The sequence below is a fragment of the Hippocampus bargibanti genome, linkage group LG01 (genome assembly GCF_051943395.1).
Source record: "Hippocampus bargibanti isolate YZ-2025 linkage group LG01, ASM5194339v1, whole genome shotgun sequence".
Taxonomy (NCBI): Eukaryota; Metazoa; Chordata; class Actinopteri; order Syngnathiformes; family Syngnathidae; genus Hippocampus; species Hippocampus bargibanti.
The window spans coordinates 24,332,696-24,354,990 of NC_142734.1; the positions used below are offsets into that span (position 1 = coordinate 24,332,696).

Genomic DNA, 22,295 nt, shown 5'->3' on the forward strand with positions numbered 1-22,295 from the left:
CTGTGTAAGCTCTGAGTCATACAGGAGTGGTCCATCGGTGAAAAGGTTTCTCTAGGCGTCATTTGTACTTCTTTGACGGTGTCGGTCATTACGCTTTTCGGATTATATATATATATACACACACACGTGTGTGTATATATGTATATACATATGTATGTATGTACATATCTCTCTCTCTTGGCAGTCCATCGAAGTCGTAGATGACGTCACTTCCATTGCTTTGTGGGGTATTGGACAGTGGTTATCGGCGCTGGCGTCGATGCCACTGTAGGTGACTATGAAGCCTGATTCTGGAGCCACAAATCCTGCCACATTCAGGACATGTGAGGCCAGGACCGGGCTGGCGAGGCGGTACTGAAGCAGCACAGAGGTGTCTTTGCTCGTGCCGCACGATCCTCCTCTGGGTGCGTTTGTTTTCAAGTTGTGTCACCCATTCGTGGCATAAGGAACGCCACAGTGGCCTGTTAGCTGCAGCAGACTCCAGATCGCTGGGCTTGATGTTGCATTTCTTTAGAGTCTGTTTAAGCTGGTCTTTGTATCGCAGCTTAGGACCACCAGGCTTCCTATTCGCTGACAGGAGTTGTCCATAAAGCACCTGCCGAGGCAAGCGGCAGCTAGGCATCCGGATGACATGTCCAACCCACCGGAGTTGCCTCTTTGCCAGTATAGCCTCGATACTGGTGGAGGCGGTGCGTTGAAGGATGTCGGTGTGTGGGACACGATCCTGCCAGGTGATGCAAAGGATTCGTTGGAGGCACCTGATGTGGAATGCATCAAGGCGTCTCACATGGCGTCGATAGATGGTCCAGGCTTCTGCGCCATATAGCAGCGTGGACACACACACTGCTTGGTAGACTGCGACTTTTGTTGGAGTTCTTAAGTGGTTGTTTTCAAACACACACGAGTACGCACTCTGCAAAAAGCTTTGGAGGCTTGATTGATGTGGGCCTGGACGTCATCGTCAATTAGACAGGAGGGTGTTAGAATGCTGCCGAGGTAGCTGAATTGTTGGACAACCTTGAGGGGTGTGCCACTGAGGGTGAACGCTGGGGTAGGAGAACTCTCTTTTGCCATGACCTCCGTTTTGGTTACATTGATCACGAGACCGAGTGATTGGTAGACGGAGGACATGGTATCAAGGGCATGTTGCATGGCAGCTGGGCTGTGGGCCAACAGAGCACAATCATCTGCATACTGTAGCTCGTGGATGTCGCTGATCAGGGTCTTGGTCTTGGCCTGTAGGCGTCTGATGTTGAACAGGCTACCATCCAGGCGGAATTGGATTTGTACGCCGCCACCTTCCTGGATGGACTTATGGAAGAGGAGCGTAGCTGCCATCAGGAACAGGTTGAATATAGCAGGGGCCAGTACACAGCCCTGCTTCACCCCGACTTCCACAGGGAACGGGGAAGATTGCTGGCCACCAACAAGTACAATTGCTTGCATGCCGCTGTGGAACTGTTTTAAGATGCCGAGAAATTTGGAGGGAACGCCAAATTTCTGCAGTATGGTCCAGAGAATGTCACGACCTGACCTGTCATATTGATCCTTTCCTCTTTCATCTAGAACTGTTCAAGATGGCGGCGCAGAGTGGCTGCCTTTCCAGCAGCTCCTGTATTTTATTTTTCTGCTTTCATTCCTTTCATAACTTTGCTGCTGTGAATTGTAAATTTCTCCACTGCGAGATTAATAAAGGCAAATCCAATCCAATCTGGCGGAACTCTGAACTCATTCACTGGCAGACGATGTGCGAAAATGTGTCCGCTCCAGTGCCAGGGTTTTTGTCATTGTCACTGGAAAATGACCTGGGTTCATTGGTTCTTCTGGGGCAAAATCCAAAGAACTACAGTCTTCCTTCTTGGGTTGTTTGCGAGTTCAGGCCTGCGGAGCAGGCAGATGGTTGGACACTTGGGTTTCTTGTTATGTGCATATAGTATGACAACATATGCACGTTGTTGTTGTGGTGAATAGTTAATACCCCCACAACGGTCCAGATATGCTGGAGGCACAAGAATTCATGTGCCCTAATTCAACACCAGTTTGCTGCAATTCAGGAAATGACACGTTTTGAGGTTAGTCACAAGCTTATTTTGGTTCGCGTAAGACAACGAAATAACTCAAACGGGAAAAAAAAAACAAAAAAAAAACATCATTACGGTACTGCATAGCCACGCGCCGTAGGAAAAGAAAGTCCAACATTCATCAGGAGTCCAAGATAGCGCCCGAGTAGGCAGCCATCAGCAAGTTCTCTCATGAGCCTTGCTTTTTTGGTTGTTTTTTTCTTTTGTCACTTTGTGTTGTTGTGCGTCGTGTGGAACGGATACGGATTGTTTTTCAGCATTTTTGGCCACAACATTCATCAAGGAGGAGACTGTGCTGAGCGGTCGCCCCTTTTCAGCAGCATGAATATGCCAGTACTGTTTTTGAATGGGAGGAATGTCGGTGCCATTTGACTGTCATCGCTGGGCAGCTCTGGGGCCATTGTGCTTTTTAAGCGCCTGTAATGGGCAGCATCTTCACAGCCCCGCTTTGTTCAGTGGAAAGGTCGGTGCTGTTGGACGGTCTGCGGCTGGAGTCCAGCCGCTGGACGGATGCATGGCTTGAGGAGCCCACGATGAGAAGAAAGGAGCGTCAGCGCAGAGCGGCGATGTGTATGTGGAACTGTCGCGGCTTGGAATTGAAGCTGATTTATGGGGGACAGGACATGTGAGACAATCTCTTTTCGTCAATGGATGGTACAGCTGCGTATTTGCTTTCAACATTTAGCTTGTAGTCGACGTCCACATTGCACCATGATGTCCATGATCCACTGGTGAAAAGATGAGTTGATCCTTTCCTCTTTCATCTAGAACTGTTCAAGATGGCGGCGCAGAGTGGCTGCCTTTCCAGCAGCTCCTGTATTTTGTTTTTCTGCTTTCATTCCTTTCATAACTTTGCTGCTGTGAATTGTAAATTTCTCCACTGCGAGATTAATAAAGGCAAATCGAATCCAATCTGGCGGAACTCTGAACTCATTCACTGGCAGACGATGTGCGAAAATGTGTCCGCTCCAGTGCCAGGGTTTTTGTCATTGTCACTGGAATTCCACGACCCAGAGAATATTGGGTTTTAGGACTACATCAACATTCAATTCAGCGTAAGAAACCTTGTCCGATCGTGGACATATACGATACAGCTAGTTGCAGAGTCGCCAGGGCAGCGCGATCATCGCCACCGTCGCCGATGACCGGCCTGTCCGTGCCCGGCAGCATAGCCAACCCTATGCACCTTCGTCCTCACAATCCCTCATCGATTCTTCGACAACTCACGGTGAGAAGACCTTCCGGCATCGACTCGACGGCCGCGAGGAAAGTTTCCATCGATCGACTCAAACTGGCAGTCGTAGAGCACTCTTTGCCGTGCTCCCGTACAACGACTTCAGGCACCACGAAACCTCCTCGGCAACCTCCCCACCGACGCCTGCCATGCCCGGTGACCGTTATCTTGCCTGGCCTCACCATGTCGCAGAATGACTTTTGTTTTTATTTCTTTTTCCTTCATCGTTTTCACCGACTTCGGATCCAGGAGGGGAGCCCTGTGGCGTCACACACTCTTCTTTCATCAGAAAGCAAGTGTTAATTCCTAAATTATATGGGTCTGGAGTTTGAAATGAGGGCGGCTGTGCAAAATACAATGCAATGTAGCGCTTTAACAACTGAAGCTGGAACAAAGCGCTAACAATGAAATAAAGGGAAATGCTGTTTTTTTCACTTCCACAAGGGGTCACCCTTGACGAAGTGAAAAAAAAACATTGCCAGCGGTCTTGCCAGCGCTTTATCGGTACCCCTGCAAGAAAAACCAAAACAACCAAACAAATCCGGGAATGGCGCTCTCCATCATAGTTTGAATTCTCGAATAAATTTGGGAATGGCAATGACTGAGTTATTTTACAGATCATACCTCAGAAAAGCTTTCTTCTTTTTTTTTTACTGCGATATTCAATTGACAAATATTTTGACTTTTAGTTGCGCCCCCCCAGGGAACTGGAACCTACCATATATTCTCTGTTGTTGACCCTCAAAGAATATCCTCATGACACCAGACTTTGAAGAATGTGAGAACACCAAGGTTCATTCAAGTGTACCGCATTTTTCGGTGTATAAGGTACACCCAAAAGCCGCCATTTTCTTCAAAAGATGACCCCGCGCCTGATGCGCCAGTTGGTGCGCCTTATATGTGAAGTCATATTGAGCCACAACAGGTCTCACAACAACTGTCAGCAGCCACCGACTCCCCCCCTCACCCCGTTGAAGTAGTGCGGAACCCCAACGTCTACTCTAGCGCTGTATAATGTGGTGTGCCTTATATTTGTAAAACTTTGTGATATTTATCAGTGTCTGAAACTCGTGACAAAAAGTTAGCGGACACCAGGGCAGACAACTCTGAAAAGTTGCCTTTTACCTGCCTGGCCATAAAGTTGCCTGCCCCATTTTTCACAACTTGAAACACAATAAGATGACTAATCACAAAAAAACATTGTGGCAAAGTATAAAGGATTTTTTAAATTAAGGAAGTACCTACCACAAATGCTCCCTTGCTTAATTTATCGTAAGATTTTGCTCCAGTTGTCGTTTGTCCATGCCCTGTTCGGCATGTTGCACAATGCAATGTTTGCATTGCGTAGTCTGCTCTAAACCACGTGAATTTCTCGTTCCACCATGCTTTTAATAATAATAATACAAATAATTTCTAAGCGCCTTTCAGAACTCTCAAGGACACTTTACAGTCACGGGATAATGTATGTTTATGTTTTGTAGTGTCATACATTTTTTAGCTTCTTTTGAATCTTTCTTCTAGGGCTGAGGTTCTGTGCATGTACTTTGGAAAATGATACGCAGATGCACGACCTTATAATGCTCGGGAAAGTCTGGAAGCACAAAGCAAGCTTCTGATTGGCTGTCGTGCCGAGTATGCAAATCGCCAAATGAACCGTAATTCTGAATTTCCAAACCAAACGAAGATTTTGAAATCGGAATAATTTATTCCGATTTCAAAATCTTCGTTTAAACGTTTCATTTGAAAAAAAAAGAAACTTTTTTTTGTTGTTGTTTTGGAGACGTTTTGTAAGTTGTGCGCCCGGCGTAAAAGTTGCCCGCCCCGGGAGTCTGGGCAGATATTATTTCAGACACTGTATATACAGTGAGACCTCAACTTACGAACACCTTATAATACGAACTTTTCATCATACGAACGTCAAATTTATGAAAATTATGCCTTATAATACGTACTATTTTCATAATACACACCCACCACGGCCGGTCCATCAAGCACACGACCTTCGGATCTGGCGAAAGTGATCTTCGGCAGAAGCACGACCGAACAGCGCGGCGCTACTTTCCATACCACTTCTCATTGAATGCACATGTCGATCGCCTACTTGGAGCTTTTTGCTGATAATTTTACTATTATGGGACCGGACAATAAACACCACAGGCTCGTGTTCAGCCTCAGTTCAAATGTGGTGCGTTACTATGAATAAATTGAAGAAACTACCAGCCGTACACGTCTACTCTGCTCTGTTTATTTGTCATCCAAGACTTGGGGTGCGTTCAGTTTCGAGAATAGCGCACGACTTCTTAAAACTCTAGGCTGTTTGGAAAGCATTGTCTAACTGAATGAGTGGTGACAAACACTTGCCAACGTTTTTGTGTTGCTACACTTGAACGCACCCCTCTGTCAAGTTGCGATAGAAGTGATTGTGATTGGCTAAACGGTAGTCATGTGTCATGGTAAGCCAATCAGAGCTAGTGTTTTCACACACACCGGAACAGCGTGTCAATAGTCACGCTAAATTGTCACGTGCGAGTTGACAGCTCGCGCGTGGCCTACGTTCGCGACACTTCATTTCATTGTCGTTCTGCAATTTCATTTCATTTCAACGAGTCACTGTCACCTCACCAGTGACATGATTACGACGAAAGTGCATCCAAATGTTTGCTTGTGCTTCAAGTGTTTGCTTTGCACGAGGTGATTGTTAGACGCGAGTGTGCCATTTTATTCGCCCCGCCCGCCTTCTTTTGTCGCGTTTTATTCCGCGTCCGTGGAATCATCGGACTCGCGCCTTTTGTTGTCATAAAATCTCTGCCAGAAAGCAACAGGTGTCAATTAAGAGCCATCAATGACCATCACAAATGTAAATTAAGTGACTTTATTATACAGTGCAGTGTATTTCTTTCATTACAATACAATAGCACGTTTATTATACATAGGATAAGGTAGGTTGTGTGTAGTTTTAAGGCTTATTTAGTTTATAAGTATATTTTATGGAAACCCGGGAACGGATTATTCCCATTTTAATGGTTTTCTATGGGAATTTTTTTTTGAGATACACACTTTTCGCCTTACACACTCTGTCTGGGAACCAATTAAGTTCGTAAGTTGAGGTCTCACTGTATATATAATCAGGGATGAGAATTTTCCACTGATCTGCGGATTTCCAACGTTTTCAGGCCAAATGACCCGATAAAACTAAATATGTATTCTGGCTTTTTCGCTGTTCATTTCCTGTTTCGGCTTGTGTTGGCGTAAAGCGCCATTTTGCGCCGTTTTAGGACCGGCGTGAGTTACGAGCACCCGTACTTGCGACCACAACCGGAAGACCTTCTTTTTTGTAATTGTACAACTGCCACCGTGACAGACGGCAACGTTGTTGAACTCCGCAGCGTTGCATTTGGTCGAATAAAAGACACGAGATGGTCCTTGTTTAGATATGTCACATTTCGAACAAGTCAGAGAGCAGCTGACTCGTCTGTGTGAAATGGAATGTCTCGATCCTCAAGTAAGCGACAGAGACAGAGGTCCGTGCGGGATGATTTATTAAGAGACAACACAAAGTGCTGGTGTTGATGAGTTCCAGGGGAAGAATCAAAAATAAAGAATACCAAAAACAACCAGTGGGGGCCGGGGGCAATGGGAAACCCGACCCACATTCTACGCCGATGGCGAAAAGCAACTCGCACACGGTGTTGCAGAGAAGGAACAATCCCGAAAGGATGACGGGATGTGGTGGGGCCTCAGACCGAGCACCGAAGATCCAGGGTAATACAAAGTACAAATACAAGTTGACAGTGTCCCATTTTCGTACCCGCTGTCCTGATGCAGGGGGGTGGAAGCGGGGAGGCGCGGCCATGCCCCCAGCTGTCAATCCGAACGTGACAATATCGAACAAGTAGGATGTTTATTTGCTGGAGCAGCATTGCACAAAATGAGGCTACAAAATAAATGTTTCTGAACAAACGCGTACAACAATTTTCTCCAGCATGAGAGCATCTCACTCGCACAGCAATCGGGCTCGAATGTGTGGGAAGCCGTGCGTATTTGGGTCAGCGGAAAAAGCCGAAAGGAAAAGAAGTAACTCGGATGTGACCTGTATATATAACAGTACCGTATTTTTTTGGATTATACGTCGCTCTGGATTATAGGTCGCACCAGCCAAAAAATGCATAATTAAGAAGAAAAAAACATATATAGGTCGCACTGGAGGATAAGTCGCATTTTTGGGGAAAATTTATTTGTGATAGAGATTTCTGATAGAGAGGCGTTTGCGTTGCATGAAGCGGCAACACCAAGAAGGTCCTCCTGCAAAGCCGTTTATATTCATCTCCTTGGCAACGACCTGGGCGTGGAGACGCAACTGCACCGTTGACAAACCTCTCCCAGCAGCACGTTGTTCAAGCACCCATGCGTGAACTCGTTCCTCCAACTGCGGCCACCTAGCTTTTAACTTTTTAGCTTTTTTTGTTTTCTTCATTTCAGTAAGCGTAACCTCTGCTTTTTGCCAGTCCCTTACAAGTTTTTCGCTCACTCCAAACTTTCTTTCTGCTGCTCGATTGCCGTTTTCGGCTGCATATTTCACTATCTGCAGCTTGTAAGCTGCAGATAGTGGCACTCTTTTTTTATTCAGCCATTTTTATTCAGCCCTTCTCAGTTGTCTCATCTCATCTCATTTTCCGTACCGCTTCTTCCTCATTAGGGTCGCGGGGGTTGCTGGAGCCTATCACAGCTGTCTTCGGGCACGAGGACACCCTGAATTGGTTGCCAGCCAATCGCAGGGCACACAAAGACATACAACAGTCACTCACTCCTAGGGACAATTTGGAGTGGTCAATCTGCCTGCAATGCATGTTTTTGGAGTGTGGGAGGAAACCGGAGGACCCGGAGAAAACCCACGCGGGTCCAGGGAGAACATGCAAACTCCACACAGGGAGGCCGGACCGGGACGCGAACCGTCGACCTCTGCACTGTGAAGCCAGTGTGCTAACCACTCGACTACCGGGCCGCCCTTCTCAGTTGTGTTTATAAATAACAGGTGTTACAGAAAAATCTGACCCTCCAGAAACCGCGACCGCAGGGACGACAGATTCTGACGGGTCACAGATTTCCCTGTAACACCTGTTATAGAAATGTGTAGGCTACTGTCTCTGCGCTCACAGATTTTGACGGCTCACAGATGTTTCAACACCACAATTCAGCACAGGCCGAGAGCGCGCTCTTGCGGTTTAATGTGAAAATAACATGTGAAATGATAGACAGTAATAAAAAAAGCATATATAAGTCGCTCCTATTTATAAGTCGCACCCCCGACCAAACTATGAAGAAAACTGTGATTTATAATCCGAAAAATACGGTATATGTGCGTGTGCGCTCCCCCCTGCCCTTTTTCAGATTTTTTTCTCATTTGTCATTCTCATCCCTGATATATGTTTGGAAAACTGTTTTCATTCATTGAAGATGTTGCCTTATAGTCCGCTGCACCTTTTATATGGAAACACTTTTAAAATCCACCATTCATTGAGGGTGCGCCTTATACTGCGGTGCGCCTTATACTGCGGTGCGCCTTATACCCCGGAAAATACATTAGTCAACGGCTCGCATGTTATGCACAAATAATTGAATCATGTAAGGAAGCAGAAGTGTCACGCGAGCATTGCTATGTTTTGAACACGGCACCTCTTGACTGGGAGGCAGTTACGCTTCCGCCCCTGCATTTGCAGCCTCTTCAAACAGCGTTGCCGAGTCGCTGCCGTTAGGTATGACTTCCTCTCCTGGGCCCGAAGCATGCAGCCAAAAAAAATGTTCTGCGCACCTCTCTCACTTGGCTGTTTGTCAAGGTGATGGGTGCCGATGATGCAAGACATGCGTCAACAGCAGAGAATAATGACTGGCAGATTTTCGAACGCAAGGTCATTCCTACACCTCCATGTGGTAAATTCGGGAATGGCAGCCAATGAGTACATCAAAAACATCTCATCCGGTCAAGGGACTTGAACAGCTGAGAGCAGCTTTGCAAGTCTTGCAAACATTGAGATTTTATTTGTTTTGTTTATACGGATACTCTGCTTCAATATACAGTGATACCTCAGCTCACTTAATTGTTTCCCAGAAAGTGTGTGTAAGGCGAAAAGGTTGTCTGCCAAATATTTATTCCCCATAAGAAACCATTAAAAATGAGAATAATCTCTTCCCAGGTCCCCATAAAACATCATTTTTGACTAAATAAGCCTTAAAACTACACAAAATAGACCTTATTTTATGTCTGTGTAAGCTCTCAGTCGTACAGGAGTGGTCCATCGATGAGAAGGTTTCTTCAGCCGTCATCTGTACAAAAGATTTTTGTACAGAAGAATCTTTGTACAGATGACGGCTGAAGAAACCTTCTCATCGACCTTATTTTATGTATAGTAAATGTGCTATTGTATTGTCATTGAAGAAATAAACTGTACTTTTGTTTTATTGACCTTTGTGATTGTCGTTGATGTAGTTGCCTCTTGATGTCCGAGTGAAGTTGCCGTGCTTTCTGGGCGATAATACCCTCACTCGCTGCTTTTCGTTAATCCAAATCAATCAAGTTTTTCAACCTCTTCTAGTGCCTGAGACCGTTGCTTAGACAATACAGAAACAGCCTTAGCCACACGTATGGTCAACTCAGTACTTTGGTACTGGGAAGCTAAGTCACACAAACGCACACCTCGTTGGTGTTTTTTCGGTGATCTCCTTCTTCTGCTCGACCGTAGTTTTCTTTTGTGTCCTCTTTGGCTTAACACTAGCCTGTTGTGGGGTCTTTTTCAATCCCATAATAGCAAAAGTACCCCACTCGATAACAAACCACGTCCACACTCAATAAAAGGGAGTAACGAAAACTAGTCCGCCAGCCGAGACTATATGCTCGAGAATGTAATGTTCGTGAGGCGAAAAATTCGTGAGCTGAAGCGTTCATAAGCTGAGGTATCACTGGACTCTGCTTGAATATATTTGCTGGATATTGTCTAACCTCCGAAGCCTCCGTTTAGATGTGATCGGGCAGGACAGCGACCCTTGAGGGACAGGATTGAAGACCCCTCGTCTACACTGTTTTCTTTGTATAGACACCATTGATTTTGTACATTAGCCTTCTTTTTGCATGTTAAATGCAAGGACTGTATCGAAAAGGCCAAGCCACTAGAGCAGGGGTCCCCAAACCTTTTCCTGTGAGGGCCACATAACTTTCCCCTTCTGTGATAGGGGGCCGGTGTCAGTTTGTAACAGAAAAAGTGTGACGATCGTAGGGGAGCTTTAAAAAAATTGTTTTCCAGAAAGCCACACATAACCAAATACCCATTTCCAGGTTATTTACAGAAAAAAAGCCAGGAAACAAATAATAACACTATTAATGAAATAAATAACTAAATAACCCTCTCTGAGTTTTTCACAGAAAAAAAAAATCAAGAAATAAATAACACTATGAAATAATAACTAAATAACTCTCTCTGTGTGCTTCATAAAAAAAGCCATTGAACATTAACTTTCTGTTGTGCCATGCACAATCTTAACAGATAAAAGTTCGGCTCAGTTGTCAGAGCAGAATCTCTCTGACACATATGAGCAGTCTCTTAAAGTTCTTGTGTTCCTTCCTTATAATCCTTTTGTAGGTTCCAGTAGGCCGCTGTTTGCTCTCTCTCATCAACTTCCCTGTGAAAACCACAAAGGAAGAAGGTTGAGAAAGTGAACTAAGTGATACAGCACCTACACAGCACAATACATTTCACTACCATTATGGCTGTAAATATGGATTTTATCCCAGTAGATTTTATTATGATTATATTTGTTTATGCTCAGAATGACTCATTCAAGTCAGAAAAGTGAGCTTACCTATGTATGTTCATCAGTGTGAACTGTCTGGCTGGTGAGAAGTTGAATATCAGGTTCCATTCTAGTTACAGCCAGTCTCAAGCACTGATGCAAATGTTCTTCTGTAAATCTTGATCTCATCGGAGATTTCAGCAGTTTCATGCGATAAAAGCTTTTCTCGCAGATATACGTGCTGCCAAAAACTGTGGACATTTTCATTGCGTGTTTTTTGATGTTTGGATATGTGTCGTTTGGGAGGGTCGTTTGTTGAACATCCGCGGTATGGACATAGAGAGGGTGACCTCCTACAAGTACTGGACTATAAACATGGATGCCCTGATCAAAAAGGGACAGTCGCCTCTTTCGACTTAGGAAACTGGAGTCTTTTGGGGTTAAGGGGTCACTCCGTAAGACCTTGTCTGTGGTCTCTTCAGCCATCCAGTATGGAATTGTCTGCTGGTCAGGCACCATCACCACCCGGGACAGAAAAAGACTGGAGCGCCTAGTCAAGAGTTCTGCCTTGGGCTGCTCCCCGGATTATCTGGAGGAGGTGGGCAACAGATGGATGTTAGCTAAACTAAAAGCTATGATGGACAGCCCCTCCCAACCGCTCTTGCCCACCTTGACAGCACTAGATAGCTTCACTCTGATTTCCAATTCAGTTTAGGACGGTACCTAGTAACAAGTTTCTTCATTCATTCATTACCTGGAGTAGGGTCGCGGGAGGGTGTTGAACCCTATCCCAGCGGTTTTCGGGCAGTAGGCGGGGGGCACCCTGAACATGTTGCCAGCCAACTGCAGGTCACACAGAAACCAACAGCCATTCACACTCACAACCAGGGACAATTTTGAGTATTCAATCAGCCGGCCATGCATGTTTTTGGAATGTGGGAGGAAACCGGAGGAACTGGGAAAAACCCATCAGGGATTTAACCCGCAACCTCTGCACTGTGAAGTTGACGTGCTAAGTACTTTATTCACAAATGCACAAACATCTCAGAATATTAATTGTTGGAAGACTGAGATTGCAAGGATTTGAACAATTTGAATTTAAACAAGTTTCTTAATGATGAATAGATAATTTATTTGTAGTTGTCATTTGTAGTTATCATTGAAGAATAAACAGGAATCAGGGGCGGAGGTAGCAGAGATGAAGATGTTGAGGTGTTCTTTGGGGAGTGACCAGGTTGGATAGGATCAGGAAGGAGAATGTCAGAGGGACAACTCATATTAGAGGCGTCAGAGAGAAAGTCAGACTGAGATGGTTCGGACATGTCCAGACGACAGAGTTAATATAATAGGAGAAAAATGCAGACTCTTGAACTGCCAGGCAGAAGACCGGGAGGAAGACCTAAGAGGAGGTTTACATATTTTGTCAAAGAGGACATGAAGGTAGCTGGTGTGAGAGAAGAGGATGCGCAAAACCAGGTTAGATGGAGGACACTGATTCGCTGTGGCCACCCCTGAAGGGAAAAGCCCAAAGGGAAAGACAATTTAATTTTAATTGTTGATTATTTGTTTTCAATCAATTATTTCTGCCATTCGAGTTGATTGATCACATGGTTGCCCGTGAGTACAGATGTAAGCATTCATGACTGTTTGTCTGGACATGTCTTGCCATCACCTGGCCAGCAATAAATGCCGTGGTAGTCGCAGTTTGCTTACCCATGACGCTAATGAGGACACACACTATAGAAAACGGATGGATGAATAAATAATAGACATGTTGGAATGTGACAACAGGTTATTTGTTAAAAAAAAAGCTTCCTCTGTGAAATACACCAGTAAGCTTCTGCAGTCTAATCGGCTTGAAGTGACACAGGCGGCGTGGAATTACTCTAATTATTGAGAATTTCCTGCCAAGTGCCGTTTAGCCAAGTTCCCAGTACAGTCTGCCCATTGTTTTTACTTTTCTGCTCTTAAGTCTTTCTAAATACTGCGCCAATCCTGTCAAGCTGTTCTTTCAAAAGCCATTCAGCCCATGTGTTTATTTACGTTTCAATGATAACGTGCTTGCTGTCTTTGGCACAAAAAAAGTATCACGTGTTGTTTATTAGGTTTTCCTTAGATCAGTGGTTTTTAATCTTGTTGGATGCAGCAAAACCCACCAGTTTCATCTTCTCATTCACCAAACCCTTCTTTCAATCACTGAATGGCAGGCCACTAACTGTAGACCAGAGTGAGGGGTGGACATCTGCCCCAGAAAATCCACAGACTTCGGAAATGTTTGAGATGAGCACTTTGGGCTCCGAGTTTCGGCGACTCACTTCTGTCACGGTTGGCAAGGTGGTGATGGCTGTTGCGGATCCCAAAAACCAGGCAGGAGGGAGCAGAAGGTTGTATTTGAGAAATTGTATTAAAATAAAGTTAACAGGAACAAAATCTAAAACCTTTAAATCATTTGAACAGAAAAAATAAAAAGGATCAAAAGAAAACCAAGATTAAAATGAAACAAACACATGCACAGCCGACAATGTAAACACAATGCATACAATTGCATGCAAAGCATACAACAATGACCCGACAGCGAATGGTCGTGCTGGGAGTCCTTTTGAGTGTCACTGATTGGGAACGACCAGCACCTGCGAGGCAGCGGGCAGGGCTGACAGCGCTTAACCGTTGGTCCCCAATCTGAACGTAGCAGTTCGCCACTGATCGGGACGACCAGCACCTGTGCAGGTGCAGGCGGGGCCGACAGCGCCACCCGTTGGTTGCCAACCAGATCATGACAGTACCCCCCTCTTCAAGGGACTGCTTCCAGAAGTCCCAACAGTCTCCCAAAAAGTCCAAATCGCCAGGGAACAATGGTGGCGACGGCAACCGTTGCCTCTCCAGCATGCGATGGGCGGCGGTCTGATGGGAACGGAACTCGGCCTGAAGTGGACGTGAATGCGGCACGGATCGTCGTGGGCGTAAGTGTGATCCATCTCGCACGTTCACGTGACGATGCATGGCGCGACGTGGACGTTGCACTGCCAGGTGCAGAGTGGCACCCCGGACGGCCATATGGGAACGGGTCTCAACCGGACGTTGGCGTGGACGTTACGGCTCGTCGAGTGACTCAATTCGGACGCGGCGTGGGCTAACGTGGACGCGAACTGAATAACTTTGATGTTTTAGATTTTGTTCTTGTTGACTTTATTTAATTACAATTGCTCAAACACAACCTCCTGCTCCCTCCTGCCTGCTTTTTGGGAACCACACCCGCCATCACCACCTTGCAAACCGTGACAACTTCCAATGAAATAATTTATTCAGGAATTGAAAATATGCCCTGGAGCGCCATTCCTGGATTTATTCGGATTTTATTTTTTATTGTTTAGGTGCCTACAAAGCGCTGGCCATGGCCTCTGGCAATGTTTTTTTTTCTTTTCCACAAGGGGGCAGCATTTGCCTATGTTCCATGTTAGCACTTTGTTCCAGCTTCAGATGTTGTTAAAGCGTTATAGAAACGATATGTACAGTAAAGTCTCGTTATATCGATATTCTCGGGAGTCAGAAACAATATCGATATAACCGGACTTCATATATATCCGATCCTGCGCCAAACTGCATTAAAAGTGGGCAATAAATGGGGGATCTTTGATATGGCATGTAATTTTCTCCTTGAGTTCATGGATTGCATATCTAGCATGCTTTTGTACTGTAGTGAAGTGAAAACTTATGCATTAAATAAAAATGTCTTTACACTTTTTTAATGACTATTTCCTTTCAAAAATGCAACAATGCAAAATCCTCACGTTGTTCTATTCACACGGAACCACGAACGCATGTACAAAAATGTAAAAAACAGATTGTTGCAAGTGATAAAGATATCAGAATGCAACACAATTAAATACATGGATGGAAAACAAAAACTACGTTTACATGACTTACGTTGATGAAGTATTCTGCTGCACGTCAAACTCTTTCGCGATGAAGGATTTTCTTGTTGGATTGTCCTCCACAGCCACAATTGCCTTGTATGTTGTTCGGTTATAACAATTCTTACGTTTCCAGATGGTTTAAATTGGTGTTGAACAACAGTAATGTATATAAGCTCTGCTACGCCGTTTTTTTATTGTGCTCGCGTCAACAGGATAAACACGGAAGCTTGTCACGTGACAACGGGGTTCGAGAGTGTCTGAATAGAATGGCTGTGCTGTTGCGTAACAGCAGCTCCTGTTTGTGATAACTGCTACATTTTGTTATTAAAAAGACCGACCCGCTATAGCAGTGACTGTGCACATCATTTCCCATGCTGAGGGGCATTACAGTATGTTTCAGTAATGAAAGACGTGAACTCTGCTATGATTTTTTTTTAAATTGTGACAGAAACACGGAAGCCGGTTACGTGATGGGGGATCTTTAATACAGTATTGCATGTACAGTAATTTTCTCAATCATCACGCTTCAGCAGACAAAACAATAAACATTGTTGCAAAAAACGATTGCATTCATAAACAGTGCAGTACAGTGTACATGTACATAACACTGCAACAGCGAAACTGCAACGCTTACATCTTATTACAGTATGCAATTAAAAAAAAAAATCTTCAATCTTGTTCTGCTTCCCATTTTCACCTTTTAACACAAATGATTCAATCTTGTTTAACATTTCTAAAAAAACTGATGCATTTTCTCTGGATTCTAAGTAAGATTTTACGTCCGTAACACCTTGCAACGCTTGTGTCTTTGTTGGTTCTTCATCCTCGTCATTGTGGGAATCTTCTGGGGCATACTTGCCTTTAATTTCGTGTTGGGATTCTCCTCAACAGCCACGATTGCCTTGTATTTCCTTCCGAGGTCACAATTCTTTCGTTTTGTTATGGTTGAAGACGGTAGCAAAATGGCGTCTGCTCCACTGCAAGACACGGCAGCTGGTCACGTCACCAAGTCGACCAACGGCGCGGCCGATACAGATTTCGATAATGGTGGTACTGTGTAGAAACCCCTAAGCAAATATCATCTTAAGTATCTTTTGTATCGATATAAACATAGCGAAATGGCCGGCGGGAGATGAAAAAGAGCACCGTAGTAACCGGATTATCGTAATGACCACGAATCGTACTAAACGGAACTAATTATACATAAAAAGACTAGACATGTGCACGGGAAATGAAAATAGTGTCGTAATAAGCAGTATTATCAATATAAACGATATCGATATAACAACACTTTACTGTATCTGAATACAACACAATTAAATACATGTATGGAAAACAAAAACTGCAACGTTTACATTACTTACGTTGATAAAGTATTCTGCGGCACGTTGAACTCTTTCGCAATGGAGGATTTGCTTCTTGTTGGATTCTCCTCCACAGCCACTATTGCCTTGTACTTCGTTTCGATATCACAATTCTTCCGTTTCCCCGTGGTTCAAATTGGTGTTGAACAACTGTATATAAGAAGACGATGTTTCAGATGCTATTGCAGGAGTAATGAAATATGTGAGCTCTGCTAGACCGTTTTTATAGTGCTCGCAGATTACAGTGCAAGACACGAAAGCTCGCCGAAAATCAATCAATACGCCGTTTACAGATTTTGCTAATGGTGGTATTGAAATCCTTAAGCAAATATTGATTCAGCTTTATGCTGCTTTTGTATCGATATAAGCAGACCAAATTGGCTGGCGGGAGATAAAAAGGTCATCGTAGTAACCGGGTTATCGCAATAACCAGGTATCGTACTAACCGGAAATAATGATATCATAAAAGACTAGAACTTTGCTGTGAAATGAAAATAGTATCGTAATAAGCAGTACTATCGATATACTGTAAAGTCTCGTTATATCGATATTCAAGGGAGTCCGAAAAAATATCGATATAACCGGGACTATCGATATATCCGACCCTGTTTGCATGTAATTTTCTCCGTGCGTGCATAGAAATAGTATCGATATAACCGGGACTATCGATATATCCGATATTGATATAACGAGAATTTACTGTAACCGATATCGATATAAGGAGACTTTACTGTATGTATTGTATTGTATTTTGGACAGCTGCTCTCATTTCAAGCTCATTTAACTCCAGACCCATATCATTTAGGAATTAACTTTTTTTCTGATGAAAGAACAGAGTGTAATGTTTCTAACGCTATACTGAATGATGATCTAGTCTGAAAATTCAATATTCTATGGGTCCTGGAATGACAAAAACCCTGGCACTGGAGGGGGACACATTTTTCCACGTCGTTTGGTAGTCAATGAGTTAACCTGTACCACTTGTGTACACGGACATCATTGTTACTTTCTTTCGTTTAAAATTGTGTTATTTAATCCGCACCTTCCTCCTTTGCTAAAACACTTTTAATAGTGTGCACATACACACAGGGTGGGGTAACACTCACATCCTGTCCACTCACTTCAGATTCCTCGGACAATCACAGTGTTGTTGTTGCCGGTGCCACATTCTTGCGCTGGAAACGTGCAGCTTTGCCTCTCTTTTGGCAGCCGCTGTCACCATCAAAGAGGAAGTGCGGTCATAATAGTCTAGCGCTGTTGTTTTGCCCCACATCCACCACAAGCCCTCCTCTGTTTGCTAATGATGGACAACCCTCCCCTTTTCCGGGTAGAAAGCGAGTGTCAGGAGTGGGCGTGACAGGACAACGATGCCCCCGTTCCTGACAATCAATGTGCACATGGCTGTGTTTGTATGGGTGTTCACTCTCGAGAACATGCAAACTCCACACAGGGAGGTCGGACCGGGTCTTGAATTCGCGACCTCTGCACTGTGAAGTCGACGTGCTAACCACTCGACTACCGAGCCGCCAAAAAACAAAATGTTGACAAAATGTAATATTTTTATGTTTGGATGGAACATAATTTTCTACTAAATAAGTCTTGAAACTACACAAAATACAACTTATTTTATGGATAATAAATGTATTCTCATATAAAAAAGAAACAGTACTGTATAATCAAGTGGTTTTATTGACCTTTGTAATGGTTGTTAATGTCGTTGCCTCTTGATGATATCCAAGTGAAGTTGCCGTGCTTTCTCGGCGCTAATACCCTCACTCATATTGTCCCCTGTATTGCATTGTATTTTGGACAGCCGCCCTAATTTCAAGGTCATAGAACTCCCAACTCATATCATTTAGAAATTGATTGAATTGAATAGATGAAAGAAGGCAGTCTAAGGTTTCTGACACTGCATTAAATGTTTATGTAGTTCTAGTGGACTGTCAATCCAACCGTGCATGGATCCATTTGTATGAAAAAAACAAACATTGACGAAGTTAACGCATGCCTGTGTATGCAAACTAGCACTTGTCTGGAGAGTAAAACTATTTAGTCACTGAGCCTTGTGATTTTTTTTATTTTATTCATAGTTGAGTTTAACATCGATGACTGTCACTAAGTCGTTGTTAAAAAATGCACTTTGCAGATCCTTTTAGAATTATATTTCGCTTTTCTCCCCAAAAAAGTGTTTTCCTATTATTGTTGTTGAAGTATTGTTATCAAGATATCTGGTATGAATTTCGAGACAGTCTGAATTTTTTTCCCCATATTGCTCAACACGAGCCTTAATTTAGACAAACTTTAATTACAGAAGTGTTTTCAGATCAGAGCGCTTGATATGCCAGATAGCGACGGATGCTCTTGCCTGATTGTACCTTGTGCCTCTACATGATAAATTTACAAATACAGTAATACCTCGGTTTATGAACCCCTTGGCTTAGGAACTTTTCGGTTTACGAACATTAAATTTATGAAAATTTAACCTTGACATACAAACTATTTTTTTGGGATACACACGGAGCGCCACAATGAGTGATGTGTCGTTCGCGAACAAGCCCGTTCTCTTAACAAGAAAATGGCAGCCGACTTGTTTTTGCCCTTTATTCCCTGCCCCCAGTCTTTGGTTAAAGCCACGTGATTGGTCAAGAACGCAGCAGTGAGGGGGGGTTAAACAATAAATAGATAGGCAGACGACAGAGAGAGTGAGAAAAGGGATAGAAAACAGTGAAATTTGGACTCGTTTCAACTTTGATTGTTTAAAGGCAGAGTGTAGACTGCAAGGTTAAAATATCCCATCAATCAGGCTCCACAAATAACCCGCACAAGCCATCTATACACTTGATGCAAAAAGCTATCAACCCTGCTAAACAGAACACAATCGATGAGGAACTAGGTCAAATTATCGCAGCCAAAGCACCTACTAGGGATCATTCTTCAATGTGGTAAAAAAACAAGGCTATGTTCCTCATCAAGTGTTTAATGCTGATAAAACTGGCCACTGCATTCCATCAAGCCATCAACGACCATCACAAAGGTAAATAAAATGACTTTCTTAGACAGTGCAGTGTATTTCTTTCATTACATACAATAGCAACATTTATTATACATAGAATAACATATATTTTGTGTAGTTTTATGGCTTATTTGGTAGAAAATCATGTTTTATGGGTACCTGAGAACCGATTATTCTCATTTTAATGGTTTCCTATGGGAAATTAATGTTTGGGATACACACTTTTCGCTTTACACACTGTCTGGGAACCAGTTAAGTTTGTAAGCCAATGTATCACTGTATAACACTTTGGCGTCTCCGTCTGTCTCTCCTAGGTGACATCACACAGAAAGGCTTTGAGAAGAAGAGAGCCAAGCTGCTGGCCTCCTGTTTGCCCAGTAAGACAACTCCGTGAAACTAACGTTAGCGTGATGGTCTTTCTGACACACATTCACTCATGTATGCACCGCATGTATACATAGATGTACACACTCGTCTGTTTATCGTGCTGTGCATTGTAAATGTCAGTAACATGCATGTGGGCAGCACCCTTGCGCCATTGACACATTTTGACAGCCAGTGGCGCAACTTTGGAACTCCACTGCGCTAGCACCCGCACAAGACAATTACAATTGCCGCATATTGCTACATGATCTGCACCACACAGGATATACCTCTGTTAAAATAGCTAAAGAAACAAATTTAGTTCAACAGCAATTGAAAACTGTTCGTTTTACTTCAGAGGTTTGAACTTCGGTCGTCTGCCATCTTGCCTTACCGATATCGAGCCATAAAATCACCCTGCATTTGTTTCGGTGACTATTATTTCTGACTTTTGCGCGATCTGCTGGAAACTGCCGATGTAAATAATCAAATATTCATTTACCCATGGTGCATTGAAGTATTTACATCGATCATGGCAGATGGTTGCAATATGGAGCGTGAGAACAGGAGTAAAACCCTAAAAGACATTAAAAACAGGCAGCAAACATGGAAGTTCTGTTTTTTATGAAACCATTGAATAAGTCTGCAGAGTGCGAGGTCTGTCTTCTCTGTAAAACCGTCAATTATCAAAATAGCACGGGATTGATTGTGTCGTAGCTCAAGATAATAGAAAGCGTTCGTTTATTTTATGTAGGAATAAATTCCTTGACTTGAATTAACATTGTTGATATATTAGAAACAGATTGTAGTCAGGTTTTTCATTTGCCATTTAGAAATATCATGCTCCAATCAATGTATTTTGGTTTATTTCAAACAGTTTTTTATACTTTGGCAATATAGTTAAATCAGGCCCCATCCTGTTTAGAATTTGGTCCCCTTTTCAGACACAAGGAGGCCAACTGGCTCCAATTTTTAATATCCCAGATGCATCCCTGTTTCTTGCTGTGCTTTGTAAAAAATCAGCAAGGTCAAGTTCCGTTGTGGCTTTTGAACATTTTTTTGCCACCATCATTTATGATATTTTGTCATGGCGCCCAACTGTTTTCATTTTTGCTGCTATAGATTGCAAATTAGAAAATTGGATTTAGCTTTATTCTTCTTCTTCTTTTCCTTTCGGCTTTTCCCTTCAAGGGGTCGCCACAGCAAATCAGTGTCCTCCATCTTTAGAGGTTTGATCCACATGTTTGTTTTGGCCAAGCTTTTTCGTCGGATGCCCTTCCTGACACAACCCTCTGTATTTATCCGGGCTTGGGACCGGCACAAGAAGACATATGTCCCTTTGTGGCTACAGAACAAGCAACTCGCTCAGTAAAAGGCTCCCAAACACAAAATGGTAATTGGCACAGCAACATTCAAAAAAGCAAAAACTATACTCACCATTTGATGACAATGCTCTGATCTTACTGTGAAATGGGCATCTCTTTCCTTACATTACATCACAAACAGAACTTCAAAGTCCTTTAAGCACACAAAGCTAAAAACTGCTAAATTAAAACTAATAATAATAATAGCGATATTACTATTACTACTACTACTACTACTACTACTACTACTACTAATAATAATAATAATAATGATAATAAGTACAATAGCTCTGAAATTTAATTATCGTAAAAACCATGAATCGTACTAAACTGAACTCATTATACATAAAAAGACTAGAATGTATTATTTAAAATAACTTTGTGATAGTACTCACTGTTAACACCTTGGTTAAAGTAGCACGGGAAGCAATTAAAAAGAGCGACTGCAACCCTGGCCCATCAGAGCGTTCTTTCAAATAAAAAGGGCAGAGAGCAGCAGAGTCTCACGGTGAAGAAATTGACATTTCACAGCAGCAAAGGGGTGAAAAGGAAGACGAAAGGAAAGAAAGAAGTTAAAAAAAAACTCTTGCACGCCATCTTGAAGTCAAAATACCAAATAAACTAAATAACAAATAATCAACACTGGGGGAAACTACAGCAGTCCATTTTTGGGCAAAACGAGTGAATTGTGTGTCCCGACAGAAAGCCCATCTTGCAATTGAGTCAACCTTTTTCTGCCATATGATTTGTTCACTGTAAACCCGAAAAATATTACTGACTCAAAGTCATTAAGGTCAGTAAACTCAAAAGCAGATTTTTTTTGTTTTAAAAAATCAAAACTATTAACTATGGAATTTCTGAATGAGTAATGCATTTTTAATTTGCAGTACATTAATACTGAGTTAATGGCTGTCATTCAGTCTTTTCTACCGCCATTACTGAGTGGCCATCCTCTGTAATAGAAAATGGCAGAATTTCACACAATGACCAAGTTTTTTGTGATGTAATATCGGGAAAGGATTGCCCATTTCAAGGTAAGATCAGAGCATTGTCCTCAAATGGTGAGTATAGTTTTTCTTTTTTGAATGTTGCTTTGCCGATGACCATTTTGTGTTTGGGAGCCTTTTACTGAGCATCTTCATCTTTATTAAGTTCATAGATTTGCTTCTTCTGTGGCCAC

The 22,295-nt window shown here is 43.0% G+C and overlaps 1 protein-coding gene and 1 long non-coding RNA gene across 5 annotated transcripts in view; one reads left to right on the plus strand and one right to left on the minus strand.

Moving 5' to 3' along the window:
- dip2ba (DIP2 acetate--CoA ligase B (putative)a) overlaps nt 1–22,295 on the plus strand; it is a 121,563-nt gene that overhangs the window by 9,665 nt on the left and 89,603 nt on the right. For all 4 annotated transcript variants that reach the window (XR_016116050.1, XM_089004809.1, XM_089004819.1 and 1 more), the window contains exon 2: nt 19,703–19,765. Coding sequence is in view for 2 of the 4 variants with exons in the window: in XM_089004809.1 (XP_088860935.1) it covers nt 19,703–19,765 (63 nt within the window). In the remaining 2 variants the exon portion in view is untranslated. The remainder of the gene's footprint in view (nt 1–19,702; nt 19,766–22,295) is intronic.
- LOC148903544 (uncharacterized) lies at nt 15,638–18,137 on the minus strand. The gene is made up of 3 exons (XR_016116052.1): nt 17,497–18,137; nt 16,376–16,525; nt 15,638–15,988 (listed from the first exon to the last, which is right to left on the minus strand). It is a non-coding gene; the product is annotated as an uncharacterized LOC148903544 (long non-coding RNA).